The sequence below is a fragment of the Toxotes jaculatrix genome, chromosome 6, assembly GCF_017976425.1.
Source record: "Toxotes jaculatrix isolate fToxJac2 chromosome 6, fToxJac2.pri, whole genome shotgun sequence".
NCBI classification, from domain to species: Eukaryota; Metazoa; Chordata; class Actinopteri; family Toxotidae; genus Toxotes; species Toxotes jaculatrix.
In genome coordinates, this window is record NC_054399.1 from 9,039,116 (window position 1) to 9,067,064 (window position 27,949).

The 27,949-nt window shown below is 40.5% G+C and overlaps 1 protein-coding gene across 2 annotated transcripts; it reads right to left on the bottom strand.

The window, feature by feature from the left end:
• Positions 1 to 137: 137 nt before the first annotated feature.
• LOC121182832 (guanine nucleotide-binding protein G(q) subunit alpha) lies at positions 138 to 27,860 on the bottom strand. 2 transcript variants are annotated; one of them, XM_041039447.1, is made up of 7 exons: positions 26,658 to 27,860; positions 12,603 to 12,787; positions 11,320 to 11,474; positions 10,007 to 10,135; positions 6,411 to 6,540; positions 4,182 to 4,335; positions 138 to 3,653 (listed from the first exon to the last, which is right to left on the bottom strand). In XM_041039447.1, the coding sequence occupies exons 1-7, from the start codon at positions 26,791 to 26,793 to the stop codon at positions 3,463 to 3,465; spliced, it is 1,080 nt and encodes a 359-aa protein (XP_040895381.1). In that variant the 5' UTR covers positions 26,794 to 27,860; the 3' UTR covers positions 138 to 3,462. The 2 variants fall into 2 exon arrangements, with proteins under 2 accessions (XP_040895381.1, XP_040895382.1); XM_041039448.1 differs by lacking the exon at positions 10,007 to 10,135 and adding an exon at positions 10,740 to 10,868.
• Positions 27,861 to 27,949: the final 89 nt, after the last annotated feature.

The following is a 27,949-nucleotide window of genomic DNA, read 5'->3' on the forward strand; positions in this document are numbered from 1 at the left end:
GCTGATTGATTTTGCTTGGCACAGTGTTTTCTACTGGATTGTCTTACAGACTTTCTCCAACTTGCATTCTACAGATATAGCAAATACAATACAAATCTATGTAGAGGATTTGAAATAACTGACCCAGTTCTGCTCTGGCTCTAATCACTGGTAGTGTACACATCTTACTTTTTCTGTGTTGGTTTGGGTGCTGTCATAGCCAGACAAGGCATGAAGTACACTTATTGTCAGCTGGTGAAAACTGATGCAAGTTTTTCTTTTTTTTTTTTTGAGTGTGTCATCATGCCAGCACTGGTTCCTGGAGTGGTCATGTTCATTTTATTTATTGTCCTCACAGCAGTCCTTTCAACTCAGTTTGCTAGACAACAAATCATATATATATATATATATGTACATATATGAGGATGTAGTTTAAGGGGCCACACACCTGCCCTTAAGGTGGTAAGCCACAGTTAAGGGGAATGGAGCGTGCTCCCTGAAAGCCAAGCTGAGAATGTTAAAAACACAAATAGACATCCTCATGTTGTTCAGTGAAGCTGAACACAATATTCCTTTCCAAACTCAGCTAAAGTCTGTCAGCTCTTAATTTCAAACTGAAAAGTGTGCTGAATTGTGGCACCCACAAAATGAAATTCTGTAAGCGAGTGAGTGTGTGAAACTTAACCCTAAACATGGGACAGATTGTTCAAGAAAAGGCCTTTAAATGTCGGTTACAGCACCAAAGATAAACCCTTTATCAATAAAAGCTGGATAAACAAGACCACAGACTGACTAAACTTGCTTTGACAAAGTCAGAGGCTTCAAACATCTCCAATGTTGTTTCAACTCATAAAAAATTGTGGCACTTAGCATATATATATGTCCCTCCTTCATTAAGTGCTTCAGAATGCACATCTAAAAATCACAAAAAAAGAAAAAGAAAAAAATTCACGAGAAAATTTAAAGTGTAAACCTTTTGGCAAACAACTTAAGATAGGTAATTATTTCTTTGATGCCTAACCTAACTCTGCCAGTTTTTTTTTTACGTGCACAAAAAGGTCAAAATGTCCCAGCACTCCCTTTTTCCTGACTCCAACACAGGCTAAGTCAAAGTCAAAGATGGAAACACTACCAATGAGAAGATAAGCCAAATATGCATAAACACATAATAAAAGTAGAAATAAGCCAAGAAGATTAGAAAACAATTCGTGAGAAGAGCATAAGGATGTTTAGGTGCAACAACTAGAACAGTAAAAATGTGCTTTTTGCACCTTGGGAAAGTTCACTTCTTTTGACAATAGCTATTCTCCTCCTCTAAAGGCAAAAAGATAGCGAACGAAGAGCCAAACAGCCACCAGACTTTCCCTCAGGAATGTCATGTAGGCATCTGTGGACTGCTGCATTCCTCCCTCACTGAACCTGCGGCCATCACTTTCAAAAGGATGTCAACACACTCCCTCCCCTTGCTCATTAATTAATTTCACCTTTTTTTGCTCTATGGCGTCCATAGAGTCCTTTCATTTCTACCAAAGCTGCTAGCAGTAGCCCTTGTGATGAAAAAGTTATGAAAACTTACCTGAATTACATTGAGAAGACAAAAATAGCCATCTATCAACTTTCAGCTTAATGGAATATTTAAACAACTATCAGGCAAGAGACACGATATGGGATTGGTACCAATAGCCAAAACATACCTTTAAAAATTACAAAAAATGCAAGCATCCTTGAACAGCAAATATTCAGCCACTAAGTTTTTTGTCTGTTTTCATTTTCCTATTTGCATAAAGCACAAACCTGACATGGAAACAGTGTCTTTCCATTGCCAAGCATTTCAAAACAGAACTGCAACAACTAAATATATGAAGTATCATTAGAAAGATAGAACACTTGTCAATAAAATAGTTTTGATATTTTACAGCAGTATAAAATCTCCTCCCATTTCCTGGGTTGGAAAAACTTTGCGCTGAAACTAGGGAGGATGTCTCATTTACTGTGTCAACAATACGTAGATCTGATTGATAAATTAGACATAGAAAAAAAAAGAACTATTTACTCTCTTGCTGTCGGTTACAGATTATCAAATGTTGGCCGAATAATATGGCAAAATAAATTCGATTACACAGAGAAGCCATTTGGATGATCAAGACCAACTTGTGACTGAAGCTAACTGGCAGCGCAAAAGCTTTATTTCATCTACAACTGACTATTGCACTGTACTAATCTGGTATCATCATTCACACGTTGTGCACAGGATGATTATTCTCACCATCAAAGGAATCAACGAAAATAAATCACAGTACTAATACATGTGTGATTCAGGCAACTGCCGACATAAAAGAAATGCCACACAAACTGAGTTGTTATGCCATCAACCTCTGAAAATGAGAGAACATTAGCACTTAATTTTGGCAATACCAGTTCCCAAATACGTTCTGTTAGTATCTGAACCACTTAAGGGATGAATAGGATACTGGCAATGTGATTATATTTACAGAACAAACGTATGTGGTTTGAATTTGGCAACGTGATACAAAATAACAAGGGTTGATATACAGCATGTAAATACTTTAGGTGTCTCTTTAGTTTTTGTTTCATGATCTATGTTAACACTTTAGGGACAGTGTATAAGGAACATATTGTAAGTCGTTCTGGAGGGTTGCAGTCCTTTGTGTAGTAATCTTCAATTCAATTTCAACTGGAGAACAATAGTAGCAATAATACAACCAAGAAATTAATATAGCTGAAAATATTTAAAGTCTACAGAGAACTTGTAGTCATCTCTGTCTAGCCCTCACTCTGTGTGAGCAGCATGAAAACTTTATTTACATTCAACAGAGCTCCTGTGCTCTGGTTTGGGGCAGGGTTAACAAATAAAAACTCTAATACATAATTCAAGACCCACGGGGAACCAAGTACCTCACTGCACCCCAGCACTGCCCGATGATCATCGTAATTAGTTACCCTTTGCAGATGAGCAGAGTCCAGCGCCTGCAGCCTGGCCTCATGCCCTCATTCTGTAGTGTATAGCATGCATGGGTTAAATAAGAAGAAGGGGAGAGAACCCTTTGTCCATACTCTACCCAGAGAAGGCCCTCTACCCATCTCATACACACAAGTACTGGTGATAATGTAGTGTAAAGAAAGAAAAAATGTGAGCCACACCAAGGGCCAAAAGAGGGCCGAGAGGAGCCCCACAGCAGACCAAAACCCCACAGAGAGGGGGACAAATGGAAGGAGTGTCATATTTGAGTGTGTTTCGTGTGTGTGTGCAAGAGGAGCAATTAATAGAAAAAGTGGGCAAACCAACAATTGAGGAGCTAAGTGGAAAGAACACGGTCAGTGTTGGGCCAATTAAAGTATGAAGCTGTGAGTGTGTTTCATGCAGATGTGTGTGAAGTGGACTCTGCATTTTGTGTGTGTGTGTGTGGGGGGGGGGTAGGCTGCAGGTCTCTTGCTTGCTCTCTCTCTCTTTCCGCTTCTCCTTCACACCAGGTTGTACTCTTTGAGGTTGAGCTGCAGGATGGTGTCTTTGACGGCTGCAAAGACGAAGCGGATGTTCTCCGTGTCGGTGGCGCACGTGAAATGGGAGTAGATGATCTTGTCACTGTCTGGGTTCAAGTCCACAAACATCTTCAAGATGAACTCTCGACCTGCCTGAGCATCCCGCTGGGGACCTAGGAGAAGAACAGGCTATTATTTTCAGCCTTTAGAGAGCATCATATTGGCGTCATTGAGCCTTTACTGCTCATTTGTATCGTTTAACAATCAAGTGATTTCATCATGTGAATAGCATCCTTTTTGGGTGGGTGGGGGGTTAGAGTAGGCATCACTTTATTTTACTGGGTCATAAGCTAAAAAAGAACTGCTGTGTTTCAGGTGGCATTGTAGTACATCATTTTAACCATGTGGTGTCGCTCTACAATCAAAAACAGTATGTTAAACTACACAACCACATTAAAGCTTGACCGATGGCTTCTGTATGGATAATTAATTTAATAAATCCTAAATAATAAATAAATTAAATTAAATAAAGTTAAATTAAATACAATAAAATAAAATAAAATAAAGAGAAACGGAATTAACAAATTCACAACTGAGGCTCGGCTAACAGCATGGTCCTACAGTACACTACCGTTCCACGACAGGCAAACTATATCAAATTTGTAATGCTATTGTAAAGCTAAAAAAGATACTGAAATTACCATCAAACTCTGGGAAGTAGTCAACCAGGTGAGAATACATGATCTTCTCCTCCAGGAGGTCCTTCTTGTTGAGGAAGAGGATGACAGAGGAGTTTTGGAACCAGGGATATGTGATGATGGTCCTGAACAGAGCTTTACTCTCCTCCATACGATTCTGACATGGGCCGGGGAGAACAGAGATAAGGCAAAGAAACACAAGGTCAGGATACATTCAGAATCTTAGACTTCACAAATTCTGTTTGATTCACTCTTTGTTGTGAATGTACCAGAAATAACAAAACTCTGGTTTTGTTATTTTTGGTCTTATGTAGATACATAAATATTAACATTACATAAGTTATGCATAAGTTAGTGCTGTTTAGTACTTCTAAAAAAAAAAAAAAAATTCACTCAATTAGCAGCCTCAACACTGTGGTTGGTGTGTGTCTGCCAGTTACATTAGTGGTGCAGAGTCAATCAATGTGACAATGTTGGTGGCATAACCTTGGCTCTGTATCTGCAGGTGCTCAAACTTTGAAGGTTTAGCTGAATACAGCTAAGAGCAATAACAAGCGGAATCCGAGTGATTTCCAGTAAAACTTCATTATGGGCTGTATTTTTGTCACCTTCTGTTTTAAGTAGAAGGGCAGCGGGGTCTCTCGACTGGTGCCATACTAGACGTTCATTAAAAAATGTCCAGACAGCAGCAGGAATATTACCAGGGATAATAAAAGCACAGCCAAAAGAAACCAAATTCAGACAAACATGCCAACAAAACAAAACAAAAAAGCAGTTGCTGTGCTGTGTTTATTTACCCAAACGTGCTATAATGTGATATTCTATCTTCTAATCTGGTTGCTAATATTAGTAGCCAGATAGCAAAATTAGCATGCTCATGATTTTGTTTAACCTTTCCTCTAGACAAAACTGTCTCACATAAACAACTTAAAGCTGAGAACTACTGCTAAACCTGAGTCTTCTTCCTCTTTCCGATTTAAACTCCTGCATTTTAGTCTTGGCAAGTCGTAACATGGTCCTGGCCAGACTTGATCTGATGAAATCAAAGATGTTTGGAAACAATCTCGTCAGACCCTGACTGGTCAAGGTTTCGGTCTTGAGTCTGTCGACACGACAGGATAATCTCAGCAGACTGTGAAGCCTAAAGGGAACCTAGCCTTGTATTAGCCGTCAACCATTAAGACACACAGTTTAATACCAGCATAAAATTATTCTAGGGTAGCCTACCACCTGTGACCATATACAAAACAAAAAAATGAAAAGCAAATAAATGACAACCTGGGAAACTGAAAACATATTCCTGTCCTTGTGTGTTCAATAAGACATCACACTTGAGCAGGACCAGTCCAGATGAAATACAGTATGTGTGTGTAGGTAACGCACTGTTGCCGCTGTTATTGTTGAGAGGATAAATATAAATCCTGGTAACTTGTTGACCACGAAGGTGTAGTGATATACAGCAGACATAGTGAGTCAAGTTGGCAACTGGGTCTGGTTTATGAAACCCAGTTATGACCAGGTCAGAGAAAGGGTTTGTTGTCAGGAGAGGAGCAGAGGCCATGCAGGGGCTGATCACATTAGCTTTATTAGTGATAATTCTATCTGAACAGTCAGAGGGGACAGAGCCAACGACATGGGCAAACAAAATATCTGTGGAGTAAACAGATAGAGGACTTCTATTCTGATTGTCATGAGAGAACATGAATGACTCACTGACTTTTAATGGTTCCATAGAAGATTGAAAGGTTAAAAGTTGCTTTTCAGAATTTCTTGACCACTTGGGCCACATTTGGAGATTTTATTGGCTGCCCGATGAATGGAAGTCCAATGTTCACTCTCCTCCACTACGTTCACCAACTAGTCGTTAATTTTGGTTAACTTTGTTCTAGGAAAGCATTACGTGGGATTATTGCAGTAAAGATGATGATGCGAGCAGTGAGAGAGAACCAAAACTTTTTAGTAGTAGGTCGTAAAACCAAAACTTGTCATTGTACAAACAAAGTGACTGTTCGCAAAGTAAGTTTGTATATCCAGTTCCAGATGACGGATATTCAACAGGCTGTTCAAGAAGGTAAATTTAAAAATGATGTTAAAAGTTTGGAAAGCAAAATAATTTGCTCACAACAAGTAAAAACCTGCAAATGTTAAAACTAGACTTAATGCCTCAGTACGAATATTTAGTGCCAAAATGTTGTGTACGCTCTCAGAAATGTCTTTGTGTCACTGTCTCACCTCATTGTCCGACTCCACCAGGACCTGGTCGTATTCGCTGAGCGCCACCAGGAACATGATGGAGGTGACGTTCTCAAAGCAGTGGATCCACTTCCTCCTCTCTGACCTCTGACCCCCCACATCCACCATCCTGATTGGAACATGATGGGATGAGATGGAGGGCCACCAGACAGATGGCCGAGAGAATCACATAAAAGATAAGAAGTTACAATTATTACCAAATCTATCACTCAGGAGTCTTTTGATCTTCATTGTTCAGTTGCTAAATAAGATAAGCATGCATTTTAATCATTATCTCAAAGATTACACTTTTTCTAAATCTTTGGAACTACAATGGGTGTCAAATAGTTAAAACTTGAACCAATGAATCATATCTACACCCAAATCTAAATCAAACATTAAAATAATTTAAATTAAATGTAATAAATGTAAAGTAAAACAGAGCCACGAGGGCGGAAACCCTGAAGCGATTCAGCCAAGGATCTGGGTCACTCCAGGACAGGAGTGTGATTTTTCCAGTAGAAAATTTATCAGTACAAAGAGGCATTCATCTGGCAAAATTTCACTGAAATTTTTCATTTTCAGTTACACTGAGCTTTGTTATCCAGTTGTGGCCAATCAATATATTTCAAGGCAAGTAGGGTCTAACAGACAGAAGACCACTGCAGTATAATATCTAATGAGTGTAGTGTAGCTCAAGCCAAACGCCCTTTTTGCACTGAGAATTTAAAAGAGAAGAAATGAGAATCTGCAGCGTGAATCACAAAGAGGACAGAGCAAACCTTCCCTTAGGTGAACCAAAATAACTACAAGGAAGTGCACAAATAATGCCATCCTTCTCTCCCTTCACCGTAAAGCAGATGCTGGAGAGTCCATGCAGGGGACAGAAAGTAAATCTGCTAAATATTGCCCTGTTTAGGTGTGCCTATAAAAGCTGCTAGATGTGAGGGATACAAGAGGCGCAACAGATATAGTTGGAGGGGAAAAAAAACGATGAGGAAGAATAGAACTGAAAAATCAGGGAAGAAAAATTAAAGAATACAAGACAATCAAAACAAGGGCTTGCAAGGCATGATACACAGGTTTTGGTTTTGGGGCATGAAATCTGGATCGACCCTTGGACAATCTATTTTTCTGTTCCTTTTGTTCTAGTGTTCACATTTTTTCTTTGGTACAAGTTTATCCTTCAATTACCAAAACCAAGAAAATGGAAATGAACAAAATTCAGTTAATTCAAATCAACCTAATGCTGCTAGATAAGAATGGAAGAGGGGCAGAGAGGGCAAAATCCAGACTGTTCTATCTGCCCATTTAAACTAACTTAACTGCTGCAGAAGACAACTGAAAAAACTCAGTCATGTGAGTCTTAGCTCTGTTGAAAATTTCTCCAAATACCCAACATCACTCTACAGCCATGCAGTGAAAGTTTGATCACACATCACAAAGGTGAACTCAGTGAGTCTGCCAGAGGGAGGGAGGGCATTGATAAATGGAGTCCTCCAGAAGACCCAGCCTAAAATAAAACTCCTTCACATCAGACGACCTCCTTTTTTCCTCTAGCAAGGATGAATGACCTACTTAGTACGATAAGCTCTCCTGTACTGGATAAGCCAAGTGAAATGACATTTTCTGTGACTTCAAAAGCCAATTAAAAGAGAAGGAAGCAAGGCTAATGGAGATGTTTGTCTATGAAAGGCTTCCTTGTTGTGGATACAGCCCTGTCAGCTGCAAGCAGAAGCAGTTTATTCCCATATGTGCTTGTTACTATCCACATTTGGGCTGGGGAACTTCTCATCCTGCATCAAGTGTGCTCCATATTTAATTACAAGGAAATGACAGCACATACTAAAACCACTAAATTAAGAAACCTCAACAATCGTGCTCTTCTTTTAATAAAGCCTGACACCTCACATTCATTCCACTTCATATTTGTATTTTTTGTCTCTTAACACAAAATTGATGTCATTGAGAGCATGTAGTGATTCACCATCAACAGAACAGCCAAGCAGAGTAGGGCCTATCGGCTGGCTGCAGCAGAGCTGCTGGGAACCTCTTCAGCACAACGTCATTGCAAGCAGAGTTATTTCTAGCCTTGCCAAGCGTAGGAGGGGGCTGACATGATGGCTTCCTATTGATTTGCACTCTTCTGTAATCGCTCTTGTTCCCTGGGTCCATCTCTATTTCCTCATCTTCTCTCTTTTTTTTGCAAGAGAAGGAAAGTTGCCCTGCGCATTGGTGGCAAATCCTAAACTGCCTGCCTCTGTGCTGGGAGCTGTCTCTCTGGGCAACACAGAAAAACTGAGACTATCATGTAAAAATACTGCCTTTTATGAGCATTTTAATTTTTAAACATGCAAACTTTAGAGTACAGCTCGGTAATCTTTATGAGGCATCCATATGCAATTATTAATTACCAAAGTCTGTTTTTATTGTGTCAAATCAGATACTGCAGACTGCAGTGATAATATGGATACATACAGAAACTCGGACTGCAACTAAAAATAATTTCAATTATCAATTCATCTGTTGATTACTTTCTTGAGTAAGTTTAATCTATAAATTGTCAGCAGGAAAAAAAAGTTAAAAACACCACTGGCAGCCCAAATCCAAAGACAGTGTTCAATTACACAAAAATAAACTAATAAAAAAATATTCTGACACTAGAAAAGTAACTAGGGAATGTTCCTGCTGGAAAAATGGCTTAAAGATATAACTCTTAGGATTTTCGTTTGGATTCAGACTACCTGCATACATGTGAGGGATTCAAAGGAAATGATGCATGCATGTAATCCAGAGTAAGTTTATCTCTTTGACAACAACCTCATTATTCATTCTCTATACATCATAACAGAGCTGTATTAAATGAAATTATATTGCTACAGCCTCACATTAAAAGCATGCATCTGGTTAAAAATATGGTGGCTTTTATTGTGAAGAAATCTAAAAAAACAATGTTGCTGTGATTTGCAGCATTTACTTTTCAGGGTATGATTATTAATTTTTGCAAGTTAGTAATAGAACATGAGGGAGCAGCCACAGTGAGCTGCTAGATGAACAACTGCAGGCGACAGGCTGCACAAGTCCAACTTCTCAGAAATGTAACGAACATGAGGAAAATTCTTTTTTAACACCAAATTTGTTTGGCTGTGCCGTAAAGGGATACACTTCTTGTTGTATCTGCTTTCTGATAAAGTAGCTGCTCAGGGAGTGATTTGAAGAAGTACTAAACCGGACTTACTTTAAGTTGCCAAATCAACAAGAACTGAAATCTTAAGATTTATAACTTTAAATAATTATTCAATTGTTAAAATAGTTTAATTTTCTGTCGATAAATACACTGACCAATCATTTTAGCTTTGGTAGAATCTACTTTAACATTTAACACTGAATGTACAGTGAACAGCTGAATAGATTGGGGACATATTCAGCCACTGGGTTTAAATGCACAAATGGGGACATAAAACATGTTGTAGGACACACATAAACATATTGACTAAGACTCCATAAGGGCTTTAGGATTTTAAAATGATAAAAAAAAAAAACACTAGTAGAGTACAAAACTGGGGTTAGTAAAAATAGTGTAGTTCTTCTTCTACCTGAAAATGATGCTTTGCAAGTCGAAAGGGTATTCTATGATCCCTGTGGTTGGGATTCGAACCCTAAGCACGTCTTGTTGGGTTGGTAGATAGGACGGTTCAGCAATACGATCCAGAGCACTTAGATAGCTAGAGACAGGAAGGACAACAAAAGAGATAGGGAGGGAGGAAAGAGAAAGTGAAGCTTAACAGCCAGATACAGCACACCCCTCCAAAAGCCAGTGGAACAATCCAGATGTAACCAAAGAAAATAAACATTCCCAAGAGTTATGAGGGGATTAGGTGACATTTTATACCACCACCCCGCAAATTTACTCTTAGAAATTTAGCTTCATCCTTGATGGCAGCTCCCAAAGACAAAACAATCCTCTGCTTCCCCTCAAAGTGCTCATTGTGACGGTTTGTAAGTTTAAGGGAAGCAGGAACTTTAACTTGACTTCAAAAAGATAATTTAGAACTCAGGAGGCCAACTTTGACTGCTAGGGTGAAAATTAAAAAAAATTACTGCCTTTCTAATAAGTCTAGGGGGTAAGTAAGGAGGAGGGGGGCTCTGGGGGCCGTTCTTGAGGCCAGTCTTTGAGAGTGCACCATCAGGGATGTGTTAAAGTGCTGAGTCCTGCTGTGCAGCACAGGGCAGATGGGAGACAGCGGCATCGACGGTTTCCAACTGACTGACCAGCTGTCAAGCAGCTAGCCAACCAGTGACATCATCGGCAGCGCTTGACGCCAGTACCTGAAGATAATATTCTCCAGGTCAAATGGGTACTCAATGATGCCGGTGGTAGGCACTCGAACCCGCAGGACGTCCTGCTGAGTGGGCACGTACCCCGGTGTTGCTATTCGTTCTAAACCACTAAGGTAACTGTGGAGGGGGAGGGAACATATGACAGAGATGCACATGTAGGCAAACCACCAGTCTCAAAAGTACGAGACCACATGCACATTTATAGTATATGCTAAATACAGACACACAAACAATTGCTTTCTGTCAAAACAACACAATTACCAAACAAATATGCATATAGCCAGTTCATAAAAATATACGCAAATACATATATGTATAAGCTTGAATTCTTTCCCAGTCCTCAAATTTTTAAGGAACCCTATTAGTTTGAAATTGATTAATGCAGGTTGGAATTAGCCCCGATATTATTATCAGTCATTTATAAACCTGACAACCTCCATCTCCCAAAATCCTCTTTCCTTCCTCTGCTTGAGTGTAATAGTCAGAAAACTAGGGGGAAAAAAACATGAGGTTTGAGACTGCTTCACCACTTCCACAGTAAATAATGGGTCATTCATCGTAGACGTACTATTTGGTTGAGTCGGAGAGCTGGTACTCTCTCCTGCGATCATAGGCCTCCTGGATGCCAGGGTCGGCCCACAGCATCTTTATGGCGCTGATGTACGGCTGATCAAATGATGACACCTTCTCCACGTCCACCTCGCGCACCAGCTGGGCATTATTCTGAGAGAATAACCAACAAAGCAAAAAAGTAAACTTTCAACAACAGCATTTGGATTTTGGATTCAACACTTTCAGATTTATTTTTTTTTTGCAACATTAAATCCTCAAGTGTGTAAGACAGGTGATTTCTTAGTATATGATGCCATTTTCAAAATCCAGGAGACTGTAATTTAGGAATATAGTGACCAAATTCATAACCTCTGTAAAGCTACATTCAATAAAGGGTACATCTCCACTTTTAAAATGCCCTTTTTATTCAGCTATAGTGGTAAATTGTCAAAGGCCACAGTTCACTGGAGGAGAGCAGTTCAATTTACTTTGCATCTCATTTTACTGCCAGATTTATGATCTGTTTAAAAGTGGTTTGCATGAGATTAAGTGGACGCACGAATGTTAAACTGAGCAATCAGGCAGTGATTATTGGCCATGCTGACAGAGGCCATTTCAGAGGAGACTGAATAAGAATTCACACTAGGACAAAGAGTGGCCCCCTGTTGCATGGATAAAGGGTCCATGAGCGAGACACCAAACTTCTACCTGCTCACCAATTACAGTTCAAGGATATGACTGAAATGTAAATGAAACGTAAAAGTTACACTTGAGTCATCCAATCAAACCAAACATAGCTGCTACCATTTATCATTATGCATCATGACAGATCTTAAATTACTTTGAGGACTCTTGTTTGGTTAAGGTGAAATCTCAAGTAAATGAAGTGAAAGAGCATTTCACTCCTGTAACATTGTCAGTCTTACAATGAACAAAAAAGGAAAAAAAAAAGAACAAATCATTGAGCAGAATCAGACACATCACCTTTTTTCCCCACACATTCTTTTTCCTTGTCAAAACCTGGCAGCTACATTATCCTCAATGCAACCTGACAGCCGACAGCTGGGTTAGAGAATTTGGCGTTTTGTTTGTTTAATTTAGCCTCGAGCTCCTACCCATGCCTCAAGTCATATATCCCATAACTCATAAGAAGAAGCTGATGGAGAGAATTTCAAGTTCTCAAGGTCTTTAACCAATGCACATTTGTGTCTCACAAACTAGCAAGTATTTGGATGTATGTATCCATTTTAATAACACATCACACAACAATATTTCACCTCAACACTTGACAATACGCACCTTGTTCTGTTCGTACTTGAACGGGATCTTGAGGGTCTCAGTTGCGCGGATCATGGCCTGCATGGAGGTGAAGATGTTCTGGTACACCAGTTTGGTGAAGCCCTTCTTGTCCTCGTCTGTGTAGCCTGACCCATGGATTATTCTCATCTGCTTTATGAAAGTGCTCTTGCCACTCTCTCCAGTACCTGAGAGGAAAACAAGAAGACACAGCAGGTCAGCCAGCGACTGAAAAGAAGTCACAAATGGATATGTGACATTGCTGTCACGGTGTGAAAAGTTACAACAGTTTTCTTCTTTTTGCCATTACCCAGGAATGAAAAGTGTTGAATGTAATGTAAAACTGGCTAAATGAGGCAAACAATAAAACTGAACATTCGTTTGAAAAATGGGTCAATACCATAATACCACAATAGCATAATAATAAAACTAAGCTGTGATCCATCCCCCCTTACAAGACAATTAAAAATACAACTGAGAGTATCATTTAGCCATGTAGCATCTCTGCTGCTCTCTGCATCTCTGCTACAAACTAAGAAGTAAAATAAAAAAGACTTGTGGGTGCTAAGCTGTTCTCAACAGGGTCAGCCAAGCATAACTCTAAATTGGTCAAAATGCAGCCTTTTTAAAAATGTAACTTATATTTCTGTGGTAATAAACCGGCCTGTCTTTGCAACAGGCTGACCTTGTGTGTCCACCTACACCCTGGTACTGATACACAAGACTGTGAAGGAATCCGCACCATCATGCCCCCAGGCAGTGGTCCAGACCTCAATACCAATCCCAGTCTCTGTGTTTTACCAGTGCAGGGTGCTTCCACAGGAGTCCACATGGTGTCAGCTCCTGGTTTGCTTAACACTGAACGATCTTTTTATTCCTTTAAAACAGTAAAATGGTCCAATTTTCTGCATGTGTATTAAAAAAAATTAAACCCATACATTCTCAAGTGGGTATGTTATTATTATTTTTTTGAACTGGGGCACTTTAAGGCAGAATGGCCTTGACACTTACACTACTCACTAACGGCTGTGTGCAATTCTGATGATCAAGCAATGTGAGAGTTACATAACGGCAAGCGACAGTTAAGAATTTTGACTGAAAGCCTAAAATATATATGACAAATGTTTCTGGGCCTAATTATGGTCCAGCTATTGTCCCTCAAGTCAAAAAGTCTCTTGTCATCTTGGTTCCAGTGTCCCGAGATGTGCACTGCATTGTTTTGGCAGTGGTTACCACAGAGGGCCGACTGACAGAGTGGGTAAGTGGAGCAGTCCAGAGTAACCAGATGAGGGCTGCACGGCTCACCTCAACTCAACAAAGAGCTGGGTAAACTGAGTTCACTCCTCCAATTTTGTATCACAGTGACCATGCATATGCACATGTGCATAAACACACAGAAAGACCAAGTCATAGAGAAGGAAACTTGAGTGCACATGCAGAGAAGAAGACACGCCGAGCCCCACAGATCTCTCTCACAAACACCAACTTCTCCACGAGAGCTTCCACAGCAGGCTCTGTATCGTTGTATATGGGCATATTCGGTGAGCAAACTACCACTCTATTTGTGTGCTGTTGCCATCAACCACAGAGGAACATTCACAAGAAAAGGCAGGTAACCCAAACTCAACGTCTAGTTTCACTGTGCAGCTCTCTTTCCAGAGCAGTCCTCCTCTCTCCCACCCCCATTCCACCACCTATTTTCTTCCTCTACAACCCTGCTCGAGCTCCCTACCTCTCCCCTCTCTGAGTCTGAGTCACAGCAGTTTAAGCTACACATATACTCTCTGGTCACTGCCTTTCACTGTTGTCTTTGTTCTACTGATCTCAACTAGGGCTGGAAATGACAATTATTTAATATGCCTTTTCTATGAATCAAATAATTCTCTAGTTTATACATTCACATATGGGAAGCTGTAAGCTGCAATGTTTGATATGGCCTGCTTTTGTCTCTTTTTTTCCACAGAAAGAATAAACCGAGTATCAATATATTACTCCCACAGACCAAGGACTGCAGCCTGAAGAACAATTTAATGCAAATGATGGGTTAATTAACACACAAGTGCCCACTAAAGCGCAAAATATATTTTCTGCGTCTGCATAGCCTGTGAGTGTCCTCATGGAGTGAATTTAGTCTTCTGCCCATGTCCATGAGGATCTGCAAAGACTGTCCGTGTGCTACCACAAACACACACACAAACGCAGAACAACACATCCATGCAGAATTACAGTGTAGTATAAAAAGAACTGTGTACACGACCCTGAACGTCTTTGATATAGAATTGTCATCCTAACAGTAGGTGATATTAAAGCACTGGATCAATAACATGAATCTATGTGACTATTTTGTCTCACTACTGAAGCTTTTCGCTGACAGGTGAAACAAAGCAAAGCGTCTAACAGGTCTGGGAGGCTTCACTTAGGCACAGCACTGCTTTTTGCCAAAAGCTACCATGAGCATGCTAACATGGTCACAGTGATAATGCTAAGATGCTAACGCTTAGCACGTATAATGTTTACCATGTTCAGCAACTTAATTTTGTTGGTGAACACAAACACAAAGTACAGCTGAAGCTGACAGGAATGCTATCAGTTTTGCATGATAATTGGTCATAAACCAAAGTACTGGACAAATAAAAATAAGTAAAATGTTGGCAGTCCATTGAAGTGCTTCACTCAAAGCCACAACTGTCAATGTGATGGTGGCACTGGACAAAAAAATCAGAAAGTTCAAATCCATCCTCTGGGGCACAGAATTTTATGCCAATCCACGTGATGTTAAGCTGTTAAGATATTTGGACAGAAGTAGGGGAACAAAATGGTGGATCCACTGACACTGGCATCCATGGTGCCCTCCTCAGACTAGAGCAGGGAGGGAGTTAACAGTACAAAGTAAAACTGCCCATCAGGAACTGGTAATACCAAATTGGGAGCAACGGAAATATGCAGAAAAAACAAAAAAACAAAAATAGAAAACACTGGTGACACTGATAATGTTTACAGCTACACTGTCTAAGCAGAACTGTAGTGGTTGATTAGATAATGGAATGTGCTTTGTGTTATAAAGTACAGCTGGTATTCCCAAGGCAAAGTAGCTGAAATGTCTTCCAAGCAACGACTAGAGTCAAGTTTGACTGTTGCTGACTGAAGAGCACAGTTGAGTGTACAGTGAAGGAGTGCCCTGAGCATCGCCTGCCCTCTAACCAGACAGGATCTTTCACTGTGGAGAGCAGGTCAAGCAACATTGGAGTTTCCCCTTCAGACAAAGTATGTCTTTGAGAGACATAAATAGCAGTTGTCAAGACACAGCACTGGAGAGTTCACTTTCTCATTGACTAAGGAGTTGAACAAAGGGGAGGGGTGTCATTGGGATGTTAGAGACAGAGTAAGAAAGGAAAGACAAGTACTGACTATATTTTCTCTGCTTTCCTCACTGAGTGTTACTGAGCAGACAGGGACAAATTTAAAACAGACAAGCAGAGAAATTAAGGGAGTGGACATGGGATAGATACATCAGCTTTGTTGGTTTATTGTGCATGTTTGTTTGTATTCATATATATTTGAATTTTCCAAACACACAAACAACCAGAAGGTGTGGGGGGGCGCATGTCTTGCAGGCATGATCTGCTTAATTCAACAGATCCCATTGTTCTCCTGCCTTACTGGAAAACCCAGCAGAAGCATTTCTCACGGACAAGCTACTGTACATTCACTGGAGCTACTCCTGAGGGGTAATGCTAGTTCCCATGGCAACTCCTGCTCTGGACTCATAAATACATGGCAGAAAACACCAGCTGATAGGCCCAGCTGATAGGCTTCAGTACGTCTCCACAGAGCCCAGCCAAACATGCAACTTTAGCATGCATTTTTTAGTCCCACAACGTCCTCTCCTCTCAGGCCATGGGAATTACACAGTTATGGAAGCAAATAAAGATTTTTCTCCTCTAAATATTGAGTACTTCAACGCTCTACCTGAATTTGAACCCTGCATCTATCTTTCTCTCTCCACACACACACACCTTGGTGAGAAATGTCAAAGCACAACATTTTAAAAAAAAGAGGCTAAATCAAGTAGAAGCAGAAGCCAAGAAATCCTGACTTTTTGTCCCTAGCAAGGAGTCAACTTCCAAAAAAACACCAGTTCCTGCATTTCTTATAATGCAACCCAATAGTATTTTCTCACAGGACCTTTGCTGCTTGGTAGATTCCCATGTATTTCAAACTCCATGGCCACCAACTCCATGTGCTTTCTAAAAGGCCATACCTCATACATATACATAAACAAAGCATATGAAAAGTAGCCAAAAGCCATGTAAAACTAAATCCACGTTTGTGAGTTCATATACAAAGTTGATAAATTAGGAGCTTCAAAACACTGGGGCACAGAGAACCAACACAGGCTTATCAGAGACCTTGAGCCATTTTGAAATCCCCAACACAGCAAAGCCCGGAGGGGGCAGAGTGAGGAGAAGCCCAATAATCACACAGCTGTGACCGTTAACCGAGGCAGAACCGTGTCACTCTGCCCACATCATGCACTGACCAGGGTATTAGTCATTCGGCTAAATAACCATTAACTCACAAAGAACAGGAAAAAATAGTTGAAAAATATCTGTTTCATCGGGTCAGGCCAGCTGGAGGCCACAGCAGACATTTCAGCTACAGTTTACATGAAGAGTAATAACTTGAAGCAGAGTTTGGCATCTATGCTGAAAGGGAAAGAACAAAAGGGAGTCAAGGAGACAAGAGGGAAAGGAAGGAGGTGTAAAGTGTGACAGAGTGAAGGAGAGGGGCGCTCTGAGTAAATGATTCCTTAAAAACTTCCCCAAGCACATCAAACAGGAAGCTATGTCCACTTGAGTTCGTGTTGGGAAAGGTTTGCTGAAGGCCTGTCTGACTGTACAGATCTGAATGACTGAATGGCTGTCTAGAGGCCCATTTCGCCTGCAGGAACTTTTCCAAGAACATTTTTAGGAACCTAAGCTCTATTTTGACCACAGGAGCCTAGGTCCATGCTCTATATGCATTTCTGTTGGCACCATACTGGGCATCGCTTACTGCCCAAAGACAATTTTCATGACTGCTACGCCTTGTTTATAGCATTATTCAGATAGCAGCCAGATACATTTACCTAAGTATTGTACTTAGTACTATACTTAAGTAAAGTACAGTTCTGAGGTAGTTGTACTTGCATATTTCAAATTGTTAAGATACTTTACATTTTTAAACCACAGCATTTCAGGGAAACATATTGTACTTTTTATTCCCCTTGATTTATCTGACAGCTAAAGCAATGCAATATGACCAAAATCTCATATCCCGATAACGATACCTATCATGAGTCGAACATCTGACGAGGGTTTCGTGAGTTCTCGGACGGGTAAATTGGGGCCATGTCTTTGCAGATGTCAGTTGCAACCGCAGCCGTTATCTCCTCCTATCTTCATGATTTTTATCCATATGGTGCGCCACGGGCAAAAGGCTCTTGCAACGTTTGAGTATGGGGGTGGGGGGGGTTTGCATAGGTGGCAAAAGATATTGGTGGAGTTGTGGGGACAGGTCTGCAGCATAATTTGAAAAGCATGGTCTTCTGGTCTGTGTCAGACTTTTAATATACAAGCATGTCCATGCAACAGACGTAGTCCCTCTTTAAGGTATGAGCTCCCTGTTATAAACAAGATATATTGTCATATCGCACAGACCTATTCACAGCTGTAGTTAACTGTCTAACACGTGTCAAACTGTCTGCATGCTTGATTCAATATAATGAGCATATCCTCACTACAGTCAGGAGTATTTTATACTTTTGTTTACTACGGGAGTGTTTTTCCTTTATGGCGTTTTCAAGAATCTTTTCAAGTACTTGTGGTTTCCTTAATTCAAACATCACACTTGCGCAACAATGAGTCACAATACACAACATTAATGCCCTAAGAAACTAAGCTACTACTAATCCACTGTCTGTCTAATTTGCCTAATCTTTCTGGGTCTTGAGATGTGGTAGACACACAAATGTACAAAAGAGACTTTTAGATCCCGAGGCTACTTAGTTCCTGGAACTATTTCCTTAAAAGACTCTCAGACATTTAAATTTGCTGACTAAAATCTACTTGCTAACTTTACTGTCTGAAAGGACTGGCTGGCTAACATGGGTGCTATAGTGTACAGCAGCTGTGGATATAGAAAGTCTTGCTTGCTTATTCACCCATTTCCCATGTTATTGTTCCTTGTCTCAATCCCCTTTCCCCTAAAGGAAAGGAAATTAGTCATAGGTGGGCAGTAGGAAGCCTCATCACATATGGATGGGAAGAGACAGTGGAGAGTAAACTACTAATCATCAGACCAAGCTGACTGATTTAGAGATAACAGCATAATATATGACAAAAAAAATAAATACGTGCCATCTATATGCATAATATAATATTCCAACTTCATTCCTTTGCTCGCCAGGAGTAGACTCCAGCAGTGGAAAGCAGTGGCAATTTTAACTTGTTTTGCTTCTATTTCTATCACTTCTTTTCTCTGCCACCAAACATGGTTTCTTGCCCTCTGGGTTGCACTACTTCTACATTCTCTGATGTTGGACTGAGGGCAGACTAGACTCTACAAAGACTCACTATGGCCTCGTGAGGTAAAAAGTGGTATTACGAGGTCGTTAGCATGCTAACTTAAGCAGATGTCTCAGCATCACAATACAAAGACATCTTTGACATAACTTCAAAACTGTTATTTCTTCATATTCTGTTGATAATTTTTGAATGCTTTGAACTAAAATAGTTACATATAGCACATTTAAAGGACTTCCTGGGTTGCATTTTAGTTTAGCAGGTGAGTGTCAGTAACCAAGGAAATGAATGGACTAGTGGGCACCAGGTACCCCCATTAACATCTGCCAGACCAAGCCAACAAAGCTCCTCCAACGAACCGTCCATGTTATGACATTTATGGCTACATCTTCATCTACTCACTCCAAAGATAGTCTGAATGACCATCATTTTTCACATGCCTTCTTAATAAGTGGGTGACTGGAGGGAATGGGTGGGAGGGATGAGGACCCAAGTCTCTCCTGTGCTGCATTTGGATGTTTGAAATGTGTCTCCATGAAGCAAGTGGACTGTAAGAGCACATCTAGATCTATGCTGGGAGAGAGACTGAAAAAAGAGACAGAGAGAGAGAGAGGGGGCAGCAAGCACAGATCTCTATTCCAGTTTTGAGAAAATTCCTGGCATACTTTTCCTTCTAAAGGACTTAGATGTCAATTTAATCATTTTGCCTATTTTGGTTCCCATTTAATCAAAATGCTTGTTGTACTGGAACAGCGGTACAACAGTTTGCAATCGCACAACTAATTGTGATCTGTCTTCAACCTCACTTCCTTCGTCCTAGTACAGGACTTAGTTGGGAACTTGCCCAACGCTGATGTGTTGCTGTATAAACATACAAAAGAAGGTTGAAGGTTTTTTTTGTCTTTTTAGGTATCCGGACCTGGTTGATTTAAACACACAGGCATTCAACTGATAAAACAAGTGCTACAGCTTACAGATATAATCGTTCATACGCCATTAATAATTAGCAATTTAGCATTGTCACAACTGTACCAGCCATCTACTGTTTGTTAAAAATAATTAACATAAATGGAGATATTAATATCATATGAGAAGATATTAATGGGGCTGTTTGTGTCAGTAATAACAAGCCGGACAGGCACTGACATGAGAAGGACTGGGCAGCCTTTCACAGTCCTGACTGCCACATAACTGCCGAAACTCTGGGTGTGTCAGCATCAGTTTGCTCAACCAACAGAGCGGTCAGACAAACAGAGCTGAACTACAAACACCTACCTGCCTTGCCTTCATACCACACTGTGAAACTCAAATTTTCATCTACCAGGCACAGCACAACTTAGCACTGCATATGTACACCTCTGAAAAACAGAAATGGCTGGGATGGCAGACACAGCACAGGTATAGTCACACCAAATACGTAAAGTTGGCTAACACGTATTTCTTTCACATCAGAACAGGGATGGATCGTAGGCTCTCTTCTGACTGTATAGTCACTATCAATACCAATGGGGAATAGAAATTAGTTGAAGATCAAAGGTAAATAAGCGAAAATATATAATAAAGCCTTGGTGTGTCTTATCGCCTTTAGGCCAGGGAGAATTTTCTTATATATATATATATAACTATAACTATATATATATATAACTATATATATAACTATAACTATATATATATAACTATAACTATATATATATATATATATATATATATATATATATATATATATATATAACTAAACCTAGCCTTATCCTGGGTTCCCTGTGTGAAAGAGCAAGGGTGCAAGGAGGTACCTACTTACTTACACTTTTATTTTCACTGAGTGTATAATTGATCAGAGCTAATGTAAACTACATGAAGAAGCAAATGTAAACTTGGGAAAATACAGATGCAGCCACAGAAGCCATTAAAAGCCCTTATCAGGGCACACTTGCTGGTACTGGTCCACTGGTAAAAGACTAAATTGAAACCAATGCTTCCTGTTGACAGGAAAAATGTGCCACATAAGTCATATTGGGTCAAGAAATAAATCAGTGTCATGGCTGTAATTTATTAAGCAGTCTGAAAATGTATTCAGCATTTCATTGATAGTGGTGACAAACAGTCAGGTTAACTGGTAAAAAGGGTATGATCCGTTTAGACACAACTCAGCGAAAGTGGAACAGAACAGAAACTATTTCAATATAAACCAACATGAATTTAGCTAAAATAACTGGCACATATTTGGCACAGCCACACCAGAGAGCCAGGTCAGGCTGTATGAGTCTAGCAATTTGAGATTTCTGGAAAGTAAGCTCACGTGGGTGATGATTAGCATTATCAACCTTGGCTGAGAGTCAGTCAGGGCTGGTAGACATGCAGCTGTGGGAGTGAGGATACAGGAAGGCATCTGCCAACTCTGCCTTCAGCGCTGCTATTGTGCCTATGAGGATAGCTGGGATACCACAGGGCAGCCCTATGATGGCCCACAGTGCTACTGTGCATACACACGCACCCTCACAAATCTCTTTTGGGTCATTTTATAACTCTGTGTGTGTGGGTTGTTCATCTGTATTGTCTGAAATATTGTTATTTCTACAGAGCCCAGCCATGGCTGCCGTTACCTTGGCAGCAGCTAACAGGGATCCAAATAAATATGGCTAACACAGGGCTTATCTGCTTGGCTTACAGTAAGACTAACTAAGAGAAACCATAATAGGTGTAGGTAGGCTCCATGCATGAGACATCCTTGGGTGTTGCCAAAAAACAAACACTCATTAACCCAGATACTACCGACCTGTTTGAGAGGTGTGCACACTGACAGATGAAGTATGTGCTCAGTGTGTGTGTGTGTATGTGTGTGTGTGTACTGTATCCTGTCTCCCATTTCAATTATGTGCTCAGGTAAATATCCTGTGCTACCTGGTGCCTTAGCTCGTTCAGGTGTACAGAATGTGCTCCTGATGTCGTGTATCTGAATCTTGGTGCTCTCCTTCTCTGCCATTCCTCAAAAGGAGCTTTCACACAACAAACGTTGAGTTTAAAGCCCAGACAGGCAGCAAGTACACATGAGAAGACCTGAATCCAGGTAACCATGTTTGAGAAGGTGAATGACAAAACAAGAAAAAAAAAAACAAAACACAAATCAAAAAAAGTTGTAGCCAGAATAACTCACTGCAATCCATGGCAACATTGTACTTCCTGTTTACACCCCCCCCCCATGCATCATGGGGACTGCAATTACCCAAACAAAATCTGACCTTTAAGGGTTATGAAATAGTGAGACACAATAATGAATTTGTCAGAGAATGGTCCCCAAATATACATAGTGCTGACTGGACAGTTTTGGACTTCCTGAGAAGCAGGGAGAAGTGACACCTCCTCTTATCAAGCTTTCAAAATGCATTTACCAAGACAATGTCGGCACAATAATGTGATTTTCTGTCATTTAATATAAGAACCACAAACGATGTAAAGAATTTGTATAAGGGTTGAGTTAAATGTTGCTTTGAAACATCTTTTACAATATGAATACACGTCCACGGAAGAAGAAAAAAAAAGATATGTAGCATTTGTGCAGCACTGCATTGGTACACGTTTTACAGGTTTTTCCATCCATATGACTGACTTAACCTTCAGTCAACAGTGCTTCCACATAGAAAAGTGTCTCAGAGTCTCCAGTCACTGTTTGCACACTGCCACAGTGTGTAACATAAACGTGTCTTTCTCCAACGCGATCCTTTTTCTCATTATAACAAAGTACTTTAATGTTGCATATTTCTGGTTACTACAACATACCAGTTTCATTTGTCTAAACAAAAAGCTCTCACATTGATATGTAATTAAGTTTCTTGTTATATTAGGAAAAAAATTGGTAAGTCACAGTACTTACAAAAGTATATCACAAGAACATGAGGGTAATTAGTCATAAAGAGAAAAGCACTTTTGTAGGAACTGATTAAAGATTAAGATCAAGATCAAGGGGAAACGAGTGCTATAGCACAGGAAGCTAACTCAGCATCAGATCCCCAACATACTCATCTGATAATTTCAGTAAGTGAAAATAATGATGTAAAAATTAACATCAGTGGTTTAACACAGTTGCACTAACACAGACAGTTATTCCCATTTTTTTTTTTCAAATAAATTCCTATTTACTGAAGAAAGCTCACAGACTGGTGGTCTTACTGAAGCTTCCTGGGCTCCGGCTGTACACATTTAATTACTTGTGGCTTTCATTAGCTGCAGAGCAGGAGGCAGAGCACTCCTCTGACCCTGGCTCTTCCTCAGCCTGCATGTCTACCATGTATTAGCTAACCACACCACTGAGGAAAGCTGGCCTGTTGCTGATAAACAGCTGGAATAATTGCCTCCGTTTAAAACATCAGACAAAACCACCAATGCTCCTTATAGGCAGCACAGAAGCATTTTGCACTGCATCAAACCAAACTTCAGACAACTACAGTATAACCACTACATTTAAATAAACAGTTCTGAGCTTCATCTGCAATTTAGAACAACATATGCAAGTCAGAGCAATACAAAGCTTGAATATTTCAAGCTGAAAACTGATATATTTGGGTGTGGTGTTACTGCTCTACCAGCAACATCAGTACGCAAATAACCAAAACCATGTTTGTGAAAGTTTTTTTTTTTTCCAATCAGCAATAAAATGATGAAATCCAACAGTGAATTCAAGAAAACAGCCACTACAGATAAAAGACCCAAAACCTGATACATACTCAGCCAAAAACACAATAAAAAGCTACACTATGCGTGAATCAAAGAGAATCAAAGAGGTCCATAATAGGTTCCAAATGACGTGAGACACATGAGGGCTCTATAACTCACTCTGGGGACAGATAGTGTTTAGATCTTTTTCACAGGAGCCTACATAATGTGACAGCAGACTCCCACCAAAAACTAAAACAAACAAAAAATGCATGGCTCCCACAATTAATAATTTAACATTTTCATTGAAAAATTTAGGTAATGAGGACAGAAAAGAGATGTCTTCCCAATCCATCTCTTTCAATGAGTCATAATCCCAGCATCTCATCTGTGAGCAGGAAAAGCAGGACAATATGTTTCTCCGCCAACAACACTTTTATATTTCTAATCTATGTTTGGCAATGTGTTGGCCAACTGAACCAACAGATCCTTTTTGTGCGTTGCCAGCCATGAACACACAAGCACAGCAGAAACACTTGGAGCCTTTCATTCTAAAAGTGCAGAAGCAAAGCGTTGACCAAAATATCTGGTCACCTGTGCTCAAAATGACAAAGACTAACTCAGGTCTTGGTGACACAAAAACGGGTGGTTAGAAACATTCAAAAGCCACTCTGACCAACTATGTACTGTATCTAACTATCCTCTAATCAAAGGCCCAATTTACACTTGTCATTCGGAATGTCTTATATCAAGAAATCCAGATGTTATTTACGTAGATCTGCAACGATTAGTTGATTGACATAAATTCTCAAATGATTTGAGCAATTTCCCAAAAATGTCTGGTTCCAGCATCTCAAATGGTTATATTTAGTGATAGTGATTTCCTAGTGTTTTATTATAGTATACTGAATATATTTGGGCTTCGGACTGTTGGTCAGACAAAACAGACCTAAGAAGATGTCACCATTGGCTGTGGAAAATCGCAATTGGCATTTTTCACCCTTTTCAGATATTTTATAGACCAAACCCATAATCAAGAAACCAACTGACAAATTTATCAATGATGAAAATAATCGTTAGTCGTAAGTATCTTCCAAGCTATTTAAAACACCCAAAATGAATGTAAATGGGCTTACAGGCTAGTTATGGAGATCTTGTTTTATCCCACGTCCAGACTAACTGCAGTTCCACTGGCATTCATTTGACTATTTTTTGTTGAGAGAGTGGAGAGAGAGTTTTCTCAACGGCTCTTCCTGGAAAACTATTCTGGTCATATTCTAAGCTAAACCCACTAGTCTACTTGCTAATAAAATTTAAAATTGATTTATTAATCTTATATAAAGCTATAACAATAATTCAACACGTACAGCTCCTCCGAGATTCTGGTAGTGATGCTACATCCCATAAATAGGAACTGTTAGAGAACAGACAAGAAATCAGTTAATATCTTCAAAGCTGCTCTTTCTTTCAGTGTTGGAGGTTGACAACAAACCACTGAGTTGCTGAAGTGTTCTTCGGCATGATACCGAATCCCTGCCAGTCCTAGTGATGCTGTTCTGTAGCTAAACTTTGAGCTCACTGTGGTGCACAATTAACAAAAAAAACACCCTGATCTGTCATCATAATATCACATTTTTAAAAAATGCTCAGTGGCTCTGCTACTCTTTCTTAAACATGAAAATCAGTCTGTGGATGGCACAGCCTACTCTCTGGAGAACAGTTTTTTTTTCCCCAGAGCAAGCCACCTCACTGGACAGCCTTTTCTAGACCAGACACCAAGAGAGCGCTGTCTGCCTTGTAGCAGACTTAATTAAAACCAACTCTTGTTCATCACCGAAGCCACGTTTTAAAGAGAGATAAAACTTTGGTCATATAGAAAACGACTACAGGAAAGGTGTTAGGTTAATAAGAGGGAACTGCAGACGGCTGGTTGGGAGAAGCTTCTCTCAACCAAAGACGTGCTTGATATTTTCACTAATTACAGCAAGGGACCACTTCTGTCTATTGTCAGTTTAAAAACACTTTCTATTTATGTATTGTGAGTTGTAGCTATGGCATGATATAGTCAAAAACCCTAGGTAACTATCACTAAACTAGGCTGAGGGGTTGACATGAAGTCAAATCCCCTCAACCACCAAAGCAAGAAAATCACATGCTAGTAAATGAGTCATCATGTAGTGAAACCAGTCTCCTGTCTCTGTTAACATGTCTGACAGAATTGATCGTCTAACTTGTTTATAAGCTTGTCATCAACCTCACAGTAAATGTCAAAGGGTTTTTAGATTAGTATTACAGGTGAAAGAGAAGCAAGAGGACACCCAAACCGGTGACACAGGCTGTGATCTAATTATCGGCTGAGGAGCTTTTCCCCATCTTCTTTTTTTTTTTTTTAACTGTAAAGGTCTGTGACCAAAGATGGACGACTATGGTGGCTTTGAAGAAACCCAGCACATACACAATGTAGGAGTGTAAATTTCATTCAGTCAAAACTGCACATCATAAGAAGCTTGCTTAAATTCCTGGCTCAATGGCTGCTCTTAGCGCTGCCACTACTAGCTCCCGTTAGTCTGGATACACCATCAGAACCATATCTTGATTTGCATATCACATCACAGACAAATCCTGTGGTGGCCAGGGTAATGAGTCTTGCGCAATTGTGGGCGCAGGGTTTTGCATGTGAAGCCTGTACAATGCAATCAAAATCAATTGCTTTTGCGCTATCTGGTTTTTGTGTGTGTGGGGGTGTGTGTGTGTGTGTGTGTGTATCAGAGATAGAGATGAAGTGCAAGTGTCCAGCCATGCCAGTGTCAGAAGTATGTGAAACCTTTTAGAAAACGTGCAGGCTTACCGAGCAGAAGAAGCTTCAGCTCCCTTCTTGCATCTCTCTTGTCTCGCCGGAGTTGTTTCTCGATCTCAGCGTTGATTCGTTTGGACTCCTTCGCCTCCTCACTCAGGCAACAAGCCATCATGGAGTCTAAAGTCATCACCGCATGAGCTGAAAAGCCCGTCTGACAAGGGGCGCTGGGCTACACCTCACACGTAGTATCAAATAAATAAAACCCACTCTGGGCAACAAGTCCCCTTTTCAGCAAGTTATTTCCAGACACTGATAACCGAGCTCGATAGGCTTGCTGCAGAATATGGCCTTCCTTGTTGATGGTAAAATTGCTGTCAAGTGTCAAATATTTGACAGCTTAGTCAAAGTCTTGTGTAAATCCTCAGGCTACAGGTACTGACTGCTGATCACAGAAAATTTGCAATGCAACATGTCTGCAAACATTCAAGATGACTAGCGAATGTGCAAATAATTTTATCTGATGCACTTTCTAGAGGAGCTGATGTTAGTTTGTAAGCTAAGCGCTGCTAATGTTACAACCACGCTAACGTGACAAGTTGATGAATTTTCAGCGTGCCAACACTTTTTTAACCCCGTTCCCGCGTAGCTGGTTGGCCCGCAAGAATAACAGTGGTCAAAAATACGGGTTTTAATTTCAAACTACCAACTTCGGTCCCAGAGACAGTGGGACACAACCGCTTGCCACTGCCTCATTTGTACAATCCCTCCGTTGGTTGCCCGGCCGAGCGCAAGCCTAACCGCCCCGAAACCAACACCGTACGCCCGCGCAGTGACAATGAGCGCCCGTCCACTGAACAAACAGAAAGGCTATCCCAGCCCTCGACGAACAGTGAGCCGAACAGTAACAACCCGAATCAAAGTACCGCTTTACAGCTGCGCTCAGAGCAGGTATCCTCTCGCAGACCGAGGCTCCCGTGACCAGGATAGCTAAATGGACAGGCTAATTGTTAGCTGGCTAGGTTAGCTCAGCTAGCCATCCCTGGATTTGCAGCCGACTGGCTAAAAACCAGAAAGCTCGGCCTGACAGAGGATCTCCATCGTATTAAACTAGAGTTCTGTAAAAGACCTCGCCAGGACCAAAACCTCAAAATGCGAAAACGTCTTACTGACAGTCAAATGGACCCTTGTAGTCCGTGCATTTTATGGCTCCTGGTATTTTTTTTCCTGGTGGTGGTGATCGCTCCTCGTCACCCACTCCTCAGCCCCGGTGTGGCGGTGCTGCTGACGTCGCTTGGGATGTGCTTGATTGACGGAGGTAGAGCGAATGAAAACGGAGCATGTGG